At 43.7% G+C, this 18,175-nt stretch overlaps 1 protein-coding gene across 2 annotated transcripts in view; it reads right to left on the bottom strand.

The window, feature by feature from the left end:
• Positions 1–4,118: 4,118 nt before the first annotated feature.
• The window catches only part of LOC128414011 (lipase member M-like), a 30,798-nt gene continuing 16,741 nt past the window's right edge, over positions 4,119–18,175 (bottom strand). For both annotated transcript variants that reach the window (XM_053388650.1, XM_053388649.1), the window contains exons 8-10: positions 13,911–13,982; positions 12,250–12,315; positions 4,119–5,010 (exon numbers count right to left, since the gene is read on the bottom strand). In XM_053388650.1, the coding sequence (XP_053244625.1) occupies positions 4,777–5,010; positions 12,250–12,315; positions 13,911–13,982 (372 nt within the window). In that variant the 3' untranslated portion in view covers positions 4,119–4,776. The remainder of the gene's footprint in view (positions 5,011–12,249; positions 12,316–13,910; positions 13,983–18,175) is intronic.

Here is an 18,175-nt window from a genome sequence, read left to right as displayed (position 1 = left end):
CTAGAAATACGCCTTCTTCATGTTGCACAAGAAGGGATTTATCTGCTAACCAGTTTTTCAGCATCCATTCTCAGCCTTCGCAACATGGCAGTAATGCTGTGGTAACTATTTTAGCTATTAGATATCTTCATGGGAAACAATGGCTCAATGTTCTTAGTAGAGAATTACATACCTCTTAACTCCCAATTCATACACACCTCAGAAATTCCACTAATGAGGTCAAGTGGGCGGCAAGGGAGGATGCTTTGTGTGGATCCCCATGGTTTCTTTTGATACTTATTTGTAATGTTGTGACATTTTAAAATGTTGTTATTTGCTTGTCAGTAGTCACTGCCACGTAAAGGTCATGGCCTCTTCTCAGCTGGTGGGGCAAGGCCACGGTTGAGGTCCAACACAGATTCCCGTGGTGGGCACAGATCCGGCTTGTGTGTGATCATGGAAGGCTGGCCACTTTGCAGCCATAGCGGGTGACCTTGTAGACATGGCTTGGGGGGTGGACTGGAAAGAAGACTGAGGGTGGAGGTTGTTCCTCTGGTCCACTCCCGGGCATAAAAGCCAGCTGCACGCAGGCCCCAACCTGGACTCTGATGAAGACAGGCGTTGCTGGAGGCTCTTGAAAAAGCTGAAAAGCTTTGAAGATCCTGGGCCATGGAAGCAGATGAAACGGAGATTAAAAGGGCCTCTGAAATGGCCAAAGAGAGCTACTGAAGAGCAGCAGCGGCAGGTCATGGTGGCAAGCAGAGACCAGGCACTGGAGTGAGGGCTGTAGACATGGGTTCTACCCTTCTTCCCTCCTTTTTTTTTTTGGCCTGTGCTGAACCTTTTATTTGTCCTAGCTAGAGGCCTTTCTGTATCAGGCTTATGCTATACCCAGTTCTAAACCTCTTTCACATATATTGCATATATTGCTTCACCAAATCACACGGCTTTAATTTCAACAGCACCCAAATCCAGCTTTACCTCTTGCACTCTGATCAATTTTTTAAAAAACTGTTTTATTATGCTTCTAATTATTTTCTGGTGTAGCTTAATTAAGGATTATTTAATGCCCTAATGGATTTGCTATTCTATGTGCACATGCCAGGGTTCTAATTTGGATCAGAGAGAATAAACCTGAGCCAGAAAAAGACTTTACTGCCCAGTCACAAATATCCTATTTGGGTGCAAGGTTCTTGTGGCAGTGATGGTTGTGTAGCATCAGCTGCACTTTCATGAAACAGACTATCTAGACTCATGGTTCCCAACATGGGGCACACGCCCCACAGAGGGGCAATTTGATTTTTAAGGGGGGAGTTGGAGAATGAGTTATTAATAGTTAGTGGCCCTTTAGGCTTCCTCCACATAAATAGTTCACTTTTTGAATAATAAGAATTGTATGTCACGGGGGGGGGGGATCAGGATTTTAGAGCTGCTTAGGTGGGGCATGGCCAAAAAAAGCTTGGGACCCACTGATCTGGATGCATTTCCATTTGACTTCAGAATGGATTTTGGTGCCAAAGCAGCTTTGGTCACCCAGATCAAAGACCTGTATTGGGAGGACGGGGAAGTGTAATCCTTAATCCCTTAAAGGCTTTTGATACAGTGGTACCTCGGGTTAAGAACTTAATTCATTCCGGAGGTCCATTCTTAACCTGAAACTGTTCTTAACCTGAAGCACCACTTTAGCTAATGGGGCCTCCCGCTGCTGTTCTCATCCTGAAGCAAAGTTCTTAACCCGAGGTACTATTTCTGAGTTAGCGGAAACTGTAACCTGAAGCGTCTGTAACCTGAAGTGCCTGTAACCCGAGGTACCACTGTACTATTGGTTATAGTATGCTCCTGGACCAGTTCTGCAAGGTGGGTGTGGGACACACTCAAGTGCTGCAGTGCTTCCACACCTACTTGAAGGACTGGTTCCAGAAAACAGCAGTGGGAGTCTTGTGTTTGGCCGCATGGCGGTTATGCTGTGATGTACCTTAGGTTTCCCATGCTTTATAATATCTCTATGAAGCTATTGCTAAGTTGAAATCTGGGGTTACAGGGTAATGTGTCATCAATACACAGATGATACCCAACCCTATTTCTCTATGTTACTAGAAGTTGGTCAAGTTGTGCAAATGTTGGAGTGATTTCTAGGGTTGCAATGCATTGAATGATGGCTTAATCAGAATCTTGACAAGACATACTTTATGATTGCATAACCACATCAGATGCAACTTATTCCAATCTAAAGGAGGCTTCACTATCCCTTATCACACATGGTGGGGCAGAGCCACCCTCCCAACCAGCTGCTTTCTTGGACCAGGCTGGGGTGAGGTAGCAGTGAGGTTTGGGCCCAAGCGCCAGCCTAGTATAAGTAAGCAGCAGTGATATCAGTATTAGCTGGGTGGTTCCACAGTTCAGCTCCACCACATGCAACACCACTACTGATCACTTCTGTGCATTTGTAAGAGGAATTTATTTTATTTTCTCAGGAAGGAGGAGGAGAGATTCATAGGGACAGGAGGGGAATCTTAAATTTGTGACCTATTTTTGATAATGCAGTAGGGGAGGGAAAGTATGTTTTATGAGCAATCCTTGCAAAAACTATATTTTTAATTAAAAACAAACAAACTCTTGCGATCTTGCTAAGCACTTGCAAGGAATGTTTGCAATACCCAGCTGAGTTTTGGGGAGGCAGGATGGTGCTTAACCATTAATACTCTCCTATACACCTCTTTCTGCATCTTCTTATAAATTGCACCAAAGAGAATGTCTTGTTATGGAAATATGGCAAGCAACTGGATTTCATTCATCATTACCCCAATCATAAGTTACCATATTTGAGTTGAGGGCAGTTCCATGTTGAAGCAATGGAGGAACCACGCTTCTAGTCCCACTCCAGCATCACATCTCCTTACCCAACATCAATGCATCTTTCTTAAGAAGTATTTATTGAGTTTTCAAAACAATGTGCGTACAAGATAAAGAATGAAGAAACATAGAATAAGAACTGTGTGGAGCATGTTATTGCAATTAGGATGAAATAGACAACAGTACACTGTTGCAGATATCATGATGAAATAGATCCTGCAAAGGGACACTTTGTAAATAAGAGTGACATAACAATAAGTTAGCTTCGCCACATAGAGGACACTGACGACACATGCAGTGTATAAAGCATATAAATGGAGACCATACAACATCTAACACATCAACATCTTGTTTCATAACCCCTCTTAGAACAGAGCAGCAAATGCCAAAAACTGCCCCTAGCAGTTGCAGGGCTCTGTGGGAGTCCTCATAAGGAAGCTGTGCTTGGAGGAAGAACTGTGAGGGGAGAGACTTTGTCAGGCAAGGCCTTCTTCCACCTGCCTTGCTCCACCCTCTAGTCTCTGCTTCTCAATTTGTATTGTATTATTTTATGTACTGTGGCTTGCCCTTGTTTTAGTGATTATAGTTTAGAAATTATTTATTGTAACTGTTGAGTGGATTTCTGTTTAACTTTAATATGTTGATATCATTCTTGTTTTATACCATTCTAATGATTGTTGAATGTTACTTTTATGATGTAAGTTGCTTGTTTTAAAGTTTTGTTTTGTTTTCACATTTTTGTACTGCATTAGATTGTTATAAGATGTACATTTCTTCAGCTTGTAAACCGCCTTGAGTATTGTAATCTAGAAAGACGGTATATAAATTAAAAATGATGATGTTGATGATATGGTCCTTAAGTGTCTCGTTGCTCAGCCCTGGTGCCACTAAACTCTTCTGGTGAAAATTCGCAATTTGTTTTTTCTCTGTTTAGAAAAAAATATTGCAGGATAGGCCTCAGCTCTTTCTTTGGGGTGTGCAGGTTCCTTGTCCTCCCTTCTCCAACCCTCCTTGTCTCAGTTGCCAAATAGGGTTTCTAGATGGTCTGTTTTAGAATCATTCCAGGCCTTTGATTGGTCTGGTCAGTCTGAAAGCCCTGACAATGAAAGGGAGGTGTCTGCTGAGCAAAGTCAAAAGATCTTACTAAATCAGTGTGATTTCTCTGGACTAGTTCACTCACTGGATATCCTCTGCCTCTCATGCTATGTTGCTATGTCCTTACAGTGATAATTCAATGGCAGTTGTCTCTGTTTAGCGAAATGTCACAAGACAGGCCCCAGCTCCCATTCACCTCAGTTATGTGGGCAGAGGGATTGATTCTCTGTGTAATAATTTTATTAGTTTTCAATTACAATAACCCAATAAAAGCCTCATTGTCAATACCAAATTATAATACCAAATTATAATACAATTATTAATGCCAAATGTTCAGATGCCAAATTATATTATTTTGTTGGCTCCCTGCATGCCAGAATTGATGATTTGATAATTTACTTAAACTCTGCATTCCAAAAACTTATAAATTCCAATGACACACCAGTCATAATAACAAACCCTTATACCGCAGCTGCAATTTTAATGACTTCCATTTGCATTAACACATCAAATAATTTACAGTCCTTCAGGTGAAGCCTTCAAATTCTCTTTTTGCTCTTCTTGTGTGTGGCTATTATTCTGTCCTTGTACTTTATTATGTCTATCTTTTGTCATTTGTTGCTGTTATCCATCATACCTTGGGCGGAGCTAGTATTCCATTTCTGTTTCTTAAGTTCTCCATTGCACAGTTCCAAGCTTCATTGTTTTGCAACTCAAGCAAACTGTGGGTTTCAGTGGCCTAGAAGGGCTCTCCATGTTAGCAGGGCACAGGGTTTGTTGTGACAGGTGTAAAAGAAAGAATGGTTAATAAAAGATAGTGAATTAAATCTATTATAGCAAAATATCGATTTACAGAGACTTCCCCATCCACTCTATGATTTTGCAGTACACCAGTTTGGGGGCATTGAGGCCCCAGATGAAATCCCAGTGGTTCCAGTATGATATATTTTTGTAGTAAACTAGGTTGGAGATGCGAGAAACTAAGATGGCTGTATCTCCTGGGCTTGCAATGATGTCATTCCCACCAGACCACACTGCAGTTGGGACACTCATGTCTTCTACTTTATACAAAGGCGGAACACTCTGGAGAGTAAAAGACAGAGGATCAATAAACACCCATAAACACACAAGTGTTCTTTGTGACAGCACCTTGACACAATTCAGACTACCTATGGGCTGTTCACAGGTTTATATGGACGATAGATTTTCCTTCTTCCTGACTAGAACACTCATGGACTGCTAGCATGATTTAAATTGGGATAAGTGAATCCACTGAGGCTCTCCTCGGATCAGCTGCTCTCTCCCCCCCCCCATTTTGCAACCAAAACCCATATAAAAATACAGTAATTGTACCTCTGTCCTCTGTAGAAATGATTTAAACCGCTTTTAGAATTTGTGGTTTATAAAATTGCAAAAAACTGAATTTAAAAAACCCCCAAACCAATGGTGGGGGGAAACCCTGAGGCAATCTGAGTGGCAGTACAAGCTCCCCTGAAGAGCTACCCCTGTGGTCTGTGGCCCATCATGCAGCTAGAATGATGATGAGAGGAGAAAGAGGAGAGTTCTCCTCATTTCTTTGCTGCCAGCACCATGTCCCCTTCATGGGAATGGCAGAGTGTTTGAGGTGATGGAAATGGCTCTGGGACCCCCTCCAAGCACGCGGAGCTTGATCTGAGTGAGGAAAAGGAGTTTGGGAGTTGGGAGATTCACCCCACATTTTGAGGAGGTGGTAGAGTGCCTGCTTTGCATGCATAAACCCCTGTCTGAAATCATGGAGAGCTGCTGCCTTGGTGTGACACAACTCTGAGCTAGATGGACCAGCGGTCTGAATCACTGTAAGGCCACTTCCTCTGGGGGCCTCTCTTACTGCAGTTTCTGTTAATTGGTTCTCATGGGAAACTTACAGATTCTGGCTTCGCACAATTAACTCAAGGCAGTGTCAATTTACTCTTGGCAGAAAGCCCAGGTCTGCTTGACCTAGAAACTACTTACTCTGATTGGTTAACGACCAGCACTCAACTCTGTTATCTAGGGATTGCTAGCACAGTGTGATGTTAGGGGTGTGTTAGGAGTTAGGAGTAGGAGTGCTGTGTATGGTTAAGAGAGAGAGAGAGAGAGAAAGGATTTATTTTGCTTTGTTTTGTATGCAGAAACTCTGCTGGTTTTATTTTTCCTTTTAATAAATCCTGTAAATAGTTATTCTGAGTCTAGCTGACTAGTCATTTCCACCTCAACTAGCTTCTTCGCTGTGCAGGAAAACTCTGCTACGTTTGGGCTAAAGCCATTAGAGCTATGCCTGACACTTCAAAGTTCCATGAGGTTATGGGTATTGTGCTGCCAGCCTGAGTTGTGGTGGTGTCAGCATCAACGGCGTTGGTTCCAGTAGTTCCAGAAGTTGTTGTTCCTGTTGGTGCAGCAGATGGACACTGGCTGGTTCCTGACTATGGTGAGCTGGTGACGCAGTGGACACAAGGACAACAGCTGCAGCGTGTGAGTGCTGGGTGCTGTGGTTCCTGTTTTCTCTCTCGGTGGTCGTGAGTAGCTGGTTCCAGGTTCCAGGGACATTGCTCTCAAGATGGCCTCACAACCAGTTCAGATGGCTTTTGAGCGTCTGAATGACTCCAATTACTTGCTGTGGTCGGAACGCATGCAGGCAGTGCTGCAGAGGGATCGTCTCTGGCAAGTGGTGAGTAAGTTTCCTGCGAAGCCTGATGATGAAGACCTCGATAAAGACCAAAGAGCAAGGGCCACAATTGTCTTGGGGCTGGAAGATTCCCAGTTGCCGTATGTGAGGGGAATCAAGACAGCTAGAGGTGTGTGGCAAGCACTTAAAGAACTCCGTGTGCGTGAGACAGCGGTTTCCAAGCTGTTCATTCGCAAGGCATTGTACAAGGCAATGTTACAGCCTGGGGTTACAATGCAGGAACACCTACACAGTTTACAGTTAAAGTTTGCTGCGCTACAGGAAAGAGACTGTGCATTAGATCAGCAGGAGAAGGTGGCTATTATTTTGAGTTCTCTCCCGGAAAGCTGGGATAATTTAGTTTTGTCTCTAGAAGGCATACAGGAGCGTGATTTATCAATCAGTTACGTTACTGGGCGTTTGATTGAAGAGTGGCAGAAGAGGCAAGAAAGGTCGTTGGCTGCAGAGGCTTCTACAGGCGGGCGGTTTGGAAGGAGTTCTCATGCCGTGCCAGGGGTGAAGCAAGAGCAGCGTGCCGGTGAGGAGTCTGCGTTTGCTGTTAGGCGTTGTTTTCGATGTGGGTCTTCAGCGCATCTGAAACGACAATGTCCTGAGTTGGTCAAGTCTCAGTTGCCGGTGCAGGAGCAGAGACGAGATCATCATCAGCAGCAGCAGCAGCGGAAAAAGAAGTTCTTCAAACAAAAACAGTCAGCTCAACTGGTGACTGCCAAGGTCAAGATTGCTGATGAGAAGCAAGCGGTCTGGGTGGTCGATTCAGGAGCATCTCGCCACATCGTAAATTCAGATGAGTTGTTTGTTTCCAAGAACTCAGCACAGCACAGCCAGGTGGCTCTAGCAGACGGAAGTACTTCCGAAGTGATTTCGGGGGGTGCAGTTTTTGTTCCTTGTCTTCGTGAATGCCTGCAAAATGTACTTTGTGTGCCGTCATTAAGGAGCAATCTGATGTCTGTAGATTGTTTGCTAAAAGCTGGGTTTAAAGTGCATTTTGAAGGAGACAGTTGCATTATTAAGAAGGCTGGTGAGATTTTAGGCACTGCTAAGTCAGAGGGAGGCTTGCTTTGGCTTAAAGCAGGATCTCAAGTTGCAGCAGTAGTCAGTAAATCTCAGCCTGCAGTGAATAACAAAGCTATACATGACAACTGTGTGCACTTATTGCATAGGAAAATGGGGCATGCTGGCTGGAAAAGTGTACTAAAAATGTCTGAATTGGCTGATGGGTGTAATTTAAAGAGTTGTAACAAGTACCTTGATTGCAATGTTTGTAAAAAGGTTAAAACCCACAGAGTCTCTTACCCCAGAAGTGACAGAGTTAGTGAGTCACCGCTACAGCTGGTTCACATGGACGTAATTGGTCCATTTGCTGTAAGCAGGGGTGGATCGCGCTTTTCACTAACAATTGTGGATGACGCCACGCATTACTCTTGGGTTTTTCCCATGAAGAATAAGGGTGATGTGTTCACTAAGTTTAAAGGCTGGGTGGCATCTGTGGAAAGATTTCTGTCCACTAAACTCAAAAGGATTCAGACGGACAGAGGTGGCGAATTTATGTCAAATGCTTTTAGAGATTGGTTACAAAAGCGTGGCATTGGGCATAGAAAAACGAACGCTTTTTCCCCAGAGGAGAATGGCGTTGCAGAGCGAAAAAACAGATCTTTACAAGACATGATGTTTGCCATGCTTGATGATGCTGATTTGCCCATGTCTTATTGGGGGGAGAGCATGCTCACCGCGTGTTATCTCCAAAATAGTCTCTTTCATCAAACAATAGGTACAACCCCGTACTTTAAATTGTTTCAGAAAAAACCCAAAATTGACCATTTGCATGTGTTTGGATCAAAAGCCTGGGTGTTAATTCCAAAACAAATGAGGAAGAAGGGAGATCCTAAGACCAAACAGTTAGTGTTTGTGGGTTACCAGGAGCTGGGAAAAGGTTTCCGCTTTGCTGAAGGGACAAATGGCATTGTGATCTCCAGGAATGCCAGTTTTTGTGAACATAGTGGCTGGGAGAGACTACATGCCAATACTGAGGTTTGGTTTGAACCTTCCCAGGAGCTTCATGACTCTGAAGGTAAACATAGAGAATCAGAGTCTGAGGGGGAGGAAAGTTCAGATAAGAGCTCTCAAGAAAGTGGAGTTGCCCAAAGACCAGTTGTTAAGCAACAAAAGAGAGGTCATAGTTCTGAGGAGGAAAGTGGGTCAGAAGAAAAATTTTCTCCCAGAAGATCTAAAAGACAAAACAAAGGAGTGCCTCCAGTGCGTTTTTCTCCAGATACTGCAAATGTGTTTAGTGTGATTGCAGAGCCCAAGAGTTTTCAGGAGGTGTTAAAGTTACCAAAAGAGGAGGCAGAGCTCTGGAAACAGGCAATGGAGGAAGAGATGTCCTCTCTGAATGAGCACAAGGTCTTTACACCAGTAGCAGCGCCTGAGGGGGCAAAGATTGTAGGCTGCAGGTGGGTGTACAAATTTAAACCTCTGGTGACAGGAAAGTACAAATACAAAGCTCGTTTAGTGGCTCAAGGATACTCTCAGAGGCCTGGAAAAGATTATGACGAGACTTTCCCCCCTACTGCTAAGGGGGACAGTGTAAGGCTGATTTTAACGCTTGGAGCAAAGAGAAAACTCCTGTTAAACCATTTTGATATCCAGACTGCGTATTTACATGCATCAATATCAGAAGACCTGTATCTAGCCGAACCGCCTGGTTATGAGACAGGTTCCAATAGAGTGTTGAAATTAAACAAAGCTCTGTATGGTCTCAAACAGGCTGCAAGATCTTGGAACAAATGTTTCCATGAGGCCTTAGTGTCATTTGGTTTCAAGCAGAGTACAGCTGACAATTGTGTTTATGTACGTGGTATAGGCAGTGATCAAGAGTTTTGTCTGATTTATGTAGATGATGTATTGTATGCCTGCAAAACAGATAAAGAAACTAAAAGGTTTGCCAAGCAATTGTCCAGTAAGTTCAAAATGAAAGACTTAGGCCCGGTTAGGACATATCTAGGGTTGGAAGTGTGCTGGGCCCAAGATGGCAGCTGCCTAATTAGTCAGCAGAACAAAGTTAAACAACTACTGACTACATACAGGATGCAGGATTGCAAAGGGGCAGTGGTGCCTATGGATCCAGGTTTCATAAAAACACTTCATATAGATGAGAGTCCTGAATTTGAACATCCTGATGTACCGTATTTTTCGCTCTATAACAAGCACCAGACCATAACACGCACGTAGTTTTTAGAGGAGGAAAACAAGAAAAAAAATATTCTAAACGAAATAGTGGATATATGATTTTTGTGGTTCATGCTGTGGCCACAGACATGTGATCTGACAGTGAGTTTGGAGTAGCCCAATGCAAAAATCCTGAGGATCCATGTGGATCCATGCTTTGTAACCATGTTTTTGACCACTGCGGCCCCAGGCAACAGTGGGTGCATGATTTTTTTGGTGCAAGATGTAGCCATGGGCATGCTATGTGATCTAATGGGGAATTTGGGGTGACCCAGTGCAAAAATCCTGAGGATCCATGTGGATCCGTGCTTTGTAACCACCGAGGAGGGAAGGAAGGGGAACCATGGATCCTCTGCTCACGACTGCAGCAGATCCCCCCCGCCACCCGCAGGCATTCGCTCCATAACACGCACAGACATTTCCCCTTACTTTCTAGGAGGAAAAAAGTGAGTGTTATGGTGCAAAAAATACGGTATATCATTCTGTAATCGGAAGTTTATTGTATCTAGCACAGTGGTCCAGACCTGATATTAGCTACGCAGTAGGCATATTAAGTAGATTGGTCTCAAAACCCACACTAAATGCCTGGAAAGGGGTAAAACAAGTTCTGAGATACCTCAAACAGACAATTGGCTATATGTTACAATTAAATTCTTCAGAGGATGAAATGTTGAGTTGCTACTGTGATAGTGACTGGGGAAATTTGCCAGATAGAAAATCTGTCACAGGACTAGTCATAATGGTCGGTGGAGCTTTAATCAGCTGGCGGTCACGCAAGCAAGACGTAAGTGTGTCATCAACGGAATCTGAGTACGCCGCATTGAGTGAATTGTGCAACGAGGTGATTTATTTCAAGCATTTGTTAACAGATTTAAATGTAAATTGTGGAGAACCAGTACAAGTTTACATTGATAATCAAGCTTGTATAACCTTAAGTAAAACAGAGGGTTTCAAATCGCGTTCCAAACATATCTCTGTAAAATACCAAAATGTGCGTTGCTGTGTACAAGACAATGTAATCACCTGTACTTATGTATCAAGTGAAGAAAATGTAGCAGATGTGTTAACTAAACCATTGGCAAAGGTAAAGAACAAGCGAATGTGCAAGGGTTTAGGTTTGCTGGAAAAATAATCTCCTACATAGGTGTATTTGATGTTAATTGTCCAGCAGAATCTGTGAGGGGGTGTTCAGTTTCTGTTAATTGGTTCTCATGGGAAACTTACAGATTCTGGCTTCGCACAATTAACTCAAGGCAGTGTCAATTTACTCTTGGCAGAAAGCCCAGGTCTGCTTGACCTAGAAACTACTTACTCTGATTGGTTAACGACCAGCACTCAACTCTGTTATCTAGGGATTGCTAGCACAGTGTGATGTTAGGGGTGTGTTAGGAGTTAGGAGTAGGAGTGCTGTGTATGGTTAAGAGAGAGAGAGAGAGAGAAAGGATTTATTTTGCTTTGTTTTGTATGCAGAAACTCTGCTGGTTTTATTTTTCATTTTAATAAATCCTGTAAATAGTTATTCTGAGTCTAGCTGACTAGTCATTTCCACCTCAACTAGCTTCTTCGCTGTGCAGGAAAACTCTGCTACGTTTGGGCTAAAGCCATTAGAGCTATGCCTGACACTTCAAAGTTCCATGAGTTTCCAAGCCAGGCATCTGCATCACCCCTGCTTATATTAAAAATAAAAATAGAACTCAGGATCGGAACTGTCGTATTTGGACTAACTAAGAGAATTGGAGCTGAACGAAATAAGAATATCATTCCCTGAAATCTAGAGCACGGATTGTTTTATTTGGTATTGGATAATTGGCTTTTTTAATTGTATTATAATTTGGTATTGTATTAATGTGGCTTGTATTGGATTGTTATAAATGAAAATTAATTAAAAATTGTTTTGTTTTGTTTTTAAAAAAGAACATATTGTGGAATGTGGCGTAATTAATTTCTAGTCTATGGTAAGTGATACTGAGTTTGCACTCTTCTTTAAAGGATTAAGAACTTGTCTTCCACATCACATTCATTTAGTCTAGGATTCTTGACCCCACAATGGCCAACTGGTTATCCCCACAAACTGTAATGATCACCGGCTGCTGTGGTCTCTCCATAGTAACTATGTAATCAGAGATATTCTGCTTCTGCTTACATGGAGAGTTGTAGACAAGCTAGTCCTAATCTGAGTAAACCTATTGAAGCTATACATGGCTAACTCAAGTTCGTCCATTTCAATGGGTCTACGCTGAATAGATCTAAGTTGGATACAACCCATTTGAGGGTTGTTATGAGAATATGACAGGGAGGAGGAGAACCACGTATGAGCTCTGTGGAGGAAAAATGGAATACATATAAATTAGTGAAAAAACTTATTTTTTCACCTAAAAATTGCTCTCTCTTACCTGGTTATATCTTGCCTCATTCTTGTTCCCATAGTCAAAATACCTGAATAACCCCGAATCTTTTATCTATCAAAATAATAGGAGAGCCATAGAATTAGATAATGCATTATACATATTACTGAACATTGTGAAAACTCTGCCACTGCTGGTATTATCAGCAGACAGCTTGAAGCAGAACAATAGTACCAACTTAAAATGGTTTAATTGTGGTTAGAGGCTTCCCAGGGAATGTTAAGCACACTAACAATTCCAGTACTCTTTGGTGGAAGCTCTAACAGTTAAGTGTTATATTGGGTCCTCCCTTAAAGAGGGCACGTATTGCAGTGAGACCTGGACAATCGACTCCCTGTGTTGTGGGTAGGTATGATTGGTCAGCCACAACACCCTATTGGTAGGTCCCTCATAGCTGGGTGCAATCTGGCCAATGGGACGCAGTCCAAACGGTTCAAGGGACCTATTTATACCCATGCAAGCTTCCCCTTTCAGCGCGTTCATTCGGAACACCAGTCCACCTCTCCCTACTTTTAGGGCTTTGTGCTTGACCTTGCTATGCTGTCGTGTGTCGTCTGTCGTTGGGATAGGGGCATGGCAGGAGTTTTTCCCACTTGGCTGATTGGCTGTTGCCATTTGGGTTTCGCCTGCCACTTAGCAAATCGTCACAATTTGTAAGGTTGCAGATAGGCTCTGGTTCAAGTGATAGGGATGGGAGAACGCTCTCGCCATCCCTATGTAAGGGTATTCCGTTAAAGGAATCCAGGGACTCAATGGTTTGGTCAGCCCCTGAGAGGGGGTTGTGCCTGTGCCTGATTCCAGTGGGACATTTGGGTGGTGGAGATAGCTTGTTCCCAGCTTTCCGCTTATCCAGGTTTTCACCCTTGGCTGACCTATACTGGAACCCTGGGTCAGTGCTAATAGTGCTAAACAACTATTTTACTTTTAAAAGACAACTGAAGGCAGCCCTCTTTAGGGAAGTTTTAAATGTCTGATGCTGTACCGTTTTTAATATTCAGTTGGATGCTTCCCAGAGTGGCTGGGGAAACCCAGCCAGATGGGCGAGGTATAAATAATAAATTATTATTATTATTATTATTATTATTATTATTATTATTATTATTATTATTATTCCTGCACGGCAGGGAGCTAGTTGAACCAGAACCTATGCAAACATTCACTTTCTGTAATCAATAAAGTTGTGGCCTAAATTCTGCCAAAAACCAAAACCAAAATTTGAGGCCAGTGTGAATTTATTTAGGGGGGAGGTTTCTGGGTCTGAACACACAAATGCAGTCAATATGAGTTTGCAATTTTTGACAGACCATAGAACGATAGAACCCTCTTGACCACCACATCTGCTTAAAAGCTCTGATTGCACTAAATAATGATCTTAGGGCCAGTTGCAAGAAATAGCAAGCAGGAAGTAGGAAGGAATGAGATAGGTTTTAGGTTATGTTATGCCTTTAAATAGGTTATGTTATATTCTGGATTATGTTATGTTTTATAGATTATGTCTGAATAGGATGAGAATGTTGGAGATACGTGCAAATGTGTATGTGAACCCGGTCTTTGGGTGGGTGTTTGATTTTCGTTGTTGTGTATACTGTGTATATATGGACAATGACAATAAATTTATCTTATCTTATCTTAAAAGTGCACAACTCTACCTGTTTCCAGTGTAGAAAGTTTTTAGATGATGTTGCATCTGGAAAATGAGCTGCATACACATCTGTACGGCTCTGTGAGAAACATTTGATTTGAAAAGCAAACACATTTTTAAAATTTATTTTTAAAAATAATAATCTGAGGAACAGGCAAAGGAAACTACATCTGTAACTAGTCTAGAAATAAGGTGAGTAGGATAGCATACAACATGGGTAGGCAAACTAAAGCCCAGGGGCCGGATCCGGCCCAATCGCCTTCTAAATCCAACCTGCAGACGGTCCAGGAATCAGCATGTTTTTACATGAGTACAATGTGTCCTTTTATTTAAAATGCACCACTGGGTTATATGTGGGGCCTGCCTGGTGTTTTTACATGAGCAGAATGTGTGCTTTTATTTAAAATGCATCTCTGGGTTATTTGTGGGCATAGGAATTCGTTCATTTCCAACCCCCCCCCCCAAAATAGTCCGGCCCCCCACAAGGTCTGAGGGACAGTGAATCGGCCCCCTGCTGAAAACGTTTGCTGACCCTTGGCATATAATTATGCATGGTGCAGAGGGAGAGGGTTTGGGATTTCACCCTCTTGTATTTCAATAACCTGAAGCCACCCAGTGAAGCTTTTGGTTGGCAGATTCAGGACAGACAAAACAAACGATCTTTGCCACCCAGTGCATAGCTCAGCTGGGAATTGGCTTCTGCAAGATGCAATGCTGGCTTTGAAAGGCGTCGAGAAAAAATCATAGAAGACAGATCAGTCAGTGGCTGCTTGTCAAGGTAATGTCCAACCCCAATGCTGTGCTTTTGAAAGTAATAAAAGCAGTGCCATTTTTTCTAGAAAAAGAGGTCCCCTCCCTCTTTTTCTTAGAATGGCAACAGTGCCCACCTAAGAGGTGCCGGTGAGTTCCAGCTGAAAAAAGGCCCTGACTTAAAGTATTTCAAAAGCCCAGTCATACTGCTACTCCTTTGATTATATCTGAATTTCTTGTTGTATGGTATTTTGTGTTTGCATAGTACTAAGGGGATTGGTTTACATGAAATGCTAAGCTAAAAACCTTGGCTTAGTTCCAAGTGTGAAGATTCCTGGAAAGGAGTTTGCTTCATTCCTCTCGGGGTCCTCCTGCTCTTGCACTGCTGTGAGCTAAGCCATGGTTTGTTTCCAGTCTAGACAAACCCTGAGCTGTAAACCCAGGAACTCTAATCTCTCTGGGATCCCATTTGCTCACCTTTCATGTTTAGCAATGGTCACCCGAGCTGCTCCACATCTGCCTCTCTCAGGTTTCCAAGACTGAGATAGCACCACCTTGTGGTGGTAGTGGGGAATAGAGGGGACACATTGCAATGAGAAAAGGACTGGAGCAGGAAGCTATGCAGTTTCAGTGAGAATGAGGAATTTGGGCAAACACCAGTTTTCAGAAAACGTTTGAAGTGTAGTAGAAATGACTGGCTGACAGCTGTGTGTTTTTTCCCATCAGAGCCTTTTTGTGCAGATAAGGGAGGGAATATGGGAGTAATTAGCCTCCCCAAAACTCCTCCAGGGTTGCAGAGGAGGCAGATTCAGCCGCAGTTGCCCAATATCTGACACCCATCCCGAGGGATTGTGGGGGCAGAGGGCATTGAGTGGAAAACACACACGCCTAGGTAACTCTCCGAATGTTGTCGTCATGAGCAGAGGGCTCCTGCTTATTTTTAAAGATAATAATAATAATTTTTATTTATATCCCGCCCTCCCCAGCCAAAGCTGGGCTCAGGGCGGCTAACAACCATCAAAATAATCCAACATTCTAAAAACATTCATTATAAAATTAATTAAAATCAAATTGATGGCAACCATTAAGCAAAATTCTGTGCAGATTGCCAGAGGAGGGGGTCAGGCTGCGCCCTGACCAAAGGCCTGGTGGAACAGCTCTGTCTTGCAGGCCCTGCGGAAAGATGTCAGGTCCCGCAGGGCCCTAGTCTCTTGTGACAGAGCGTTCCACCAGATTGGAGCCATGGCCGAGAAAGCCCTGGCTCTAGTTGAGGCCAGCCTAACTCTCTGTGGCCTGGGATCTTCAGGATGTTTTTATTTGCAGACCGTAAATTTCTCTGTGGGACATACCAGGAGAGGCGGTCCCGTAGGTACGAGGGTCCTAGGCCGTATAGGGCTTTAAAGGTTAAAACCAGCACCTTAAACCTGATCCTGTACTCCACCGGGAGCCAGTGCAGCTGGCATAGTACCGGATGAATATGATCTCGCAGCGAAGACCCCATAAGGAGTCTTGCCGCGGCATTCTGCACCCGCTGGAGTTTCTGGGTCAGTCTCAAGGGCAGCCCCACGTAGAGCGAGTTACAATAATCCAGTCTGGAGGTGACCGTCACGTGGATCACAGTGGCTAGGTCAGGGCGAGAGAGATAAGGAGCCAACTGCTTACCCACTCTGGAAGAATGGCAGATGAAGGTGATTGACTACATGGGCCTGGCAGAAATGACGAGCAGAATCCGAAACCAGGGAAGAGAAGCAGCGGAAGAAGAATGGAAAAAATTTAAGGACTATTTAAAGAAATATTACAAAATTAATGAAAGTTAGAATGATGTTGGACTAGAAAGTAAACGGTTACTATTAGTAACGGTTAAGACAAGGAGAATAAGGAAGATTAAATTAAATTAAAATAAGGGAAGATTTGCTGAATAATTGATTAGAATCTGGAATACAGAAAAGGGAGGCATGAGGAAGTCGGGGAAGAAAGGTATAAGAAATTAAGATATGAAATTGTACTTGTTTCTTTTGTTTTCGTTTTTGTTTGTTTATGTATTTGTTGTGTTTATTGTATTGTTATGTTATGTTTCTGTGGTTATAAAAAATTCTCTAATAAAAATATTATAAAAAAAAAAAGGAGCCAACTGCTTAGCTTGGCGGAGATGAAAAAATGCCACCTTTGTTATAGCTGTAATCTGCGCCACCTAAGCAGGGTGGGGGTGGAAAATCAATCCTGGCTTTCAGAGCGTAGTGATCAGACCATGGCACCTTCATCGAAGGAGACATGATCACATCTATACCGGCGCCAAAGATCAAATCCAGCGTGTGGCCTGCTTGATGTGTGGGGCCCAAAACAAACTGGGAGAGCCCTAGTGTCGCCATGGAAGACACCAGGTCCAGAGCCTGTGAGGAGGGAGTGGCATCAGCATGGATGTTGAAGTCCCCCAATACCAATAGGTTAGGGAACTCCAAGGCCCAGCCGGCCACCGCATCCAGCAGGCCTGACAGGGTGGCTGCTGGTGCGCTAGGTGGCCGGTACACCAGACAGACAGCCAAGCTCACCTCGGAGCCCCACACTAGGCCAACACATTCAATGCCGGGGATCGATGGCGATGGTAGAGCCCTGAAAGAACAATTTTCCCGGATTAATAATGCCACCCCTCCCCCGGCCCACAGTCCGCGACTGGTGGAGGATGGAGAAACCCGGGGGCACCATCTCTCATAGGGTAACTGTTTCCCCTTCGCGCACCCAGGTCTCCGTCACACAAGCCAGGTCGACCCCCTGCGAGGTAAAGAAATCTCGCAGAGTGGCGGTTTTCTTGTCTATAGACCTGGCATTGCACAACACCAGTGACGGAGGTGAGTAATCCTTGCTCACCCTACCTTCGTCCCTCGGGATGGGGCGCAGATTGGAAGGGGTACGAGCATATCCATATCTCGATCCCCTTCACCTATGACATCTGCCCCCACCGCCATACCTCCCTCGCCCCACTACGGTAGCAATCCCAAGCCTCAAACCAACCTCCATTTACAAAATAGAAAAACAAATCAAACCAAAAACAATTGTACCAACAAAACAAATCCCCACCCCCTCACTATCCAACCCCAAACCAACATAAAACGGAACAAAATAAAAATACATGTATACAGACCACCGTTCATGGTGGTACAACAAAGTAAAAAGTAAAAACCCCTTTAAAACACTTTAAAATATATAAAAACATTTTTAACATTTGCTGCAGCAACACCAGTGTCCTTAAAACTGTAGCAGTAGCGAGTGTGGGCCCCGCCCCCTAGGCCTGGTGGAGTGGGCCTACAGGAGGGAGCGGCCTTCCTCAACCCCCACGGTGCAGCAGCAGTAGCAGTGTCCCAGTGCCTCATGAGGCCTCTTAAGCTGTGGCGGTGGTGAGTCAGTCTGGGCCCCGCCCCCTGGGCCAGGTGGAATCAGCCTGAGGAGGGAGCAGCCTTCCCCAACTCACAGTGCAGCAGCAATAAAATTTGGACTTCTTTAGCAGGCTTACTTTGAACTAGCGGA

The sequence above is a fragment of the Podarcis raffonei genome, chromosome 5 (genome assembly GCF_027172205.1).
Source record: "Podarcis raffonei isolate rPodRaf1 chromosome 5, rPodRaf1.pri, whole genome shotgun sequence".
Taxonomy (NCBI): domain Eukaryota; kingdom Metazoa; phylum Chordata; class Lepidosauria; order Squamata; family Lacertidae; genus Podarcis; species Podarcis raffonei.
The sequence above is the reverse complement of the archived record's forward strand: the minus strand, read 5'-3'. Positions and strand labels throughout refer to the sequence as shown.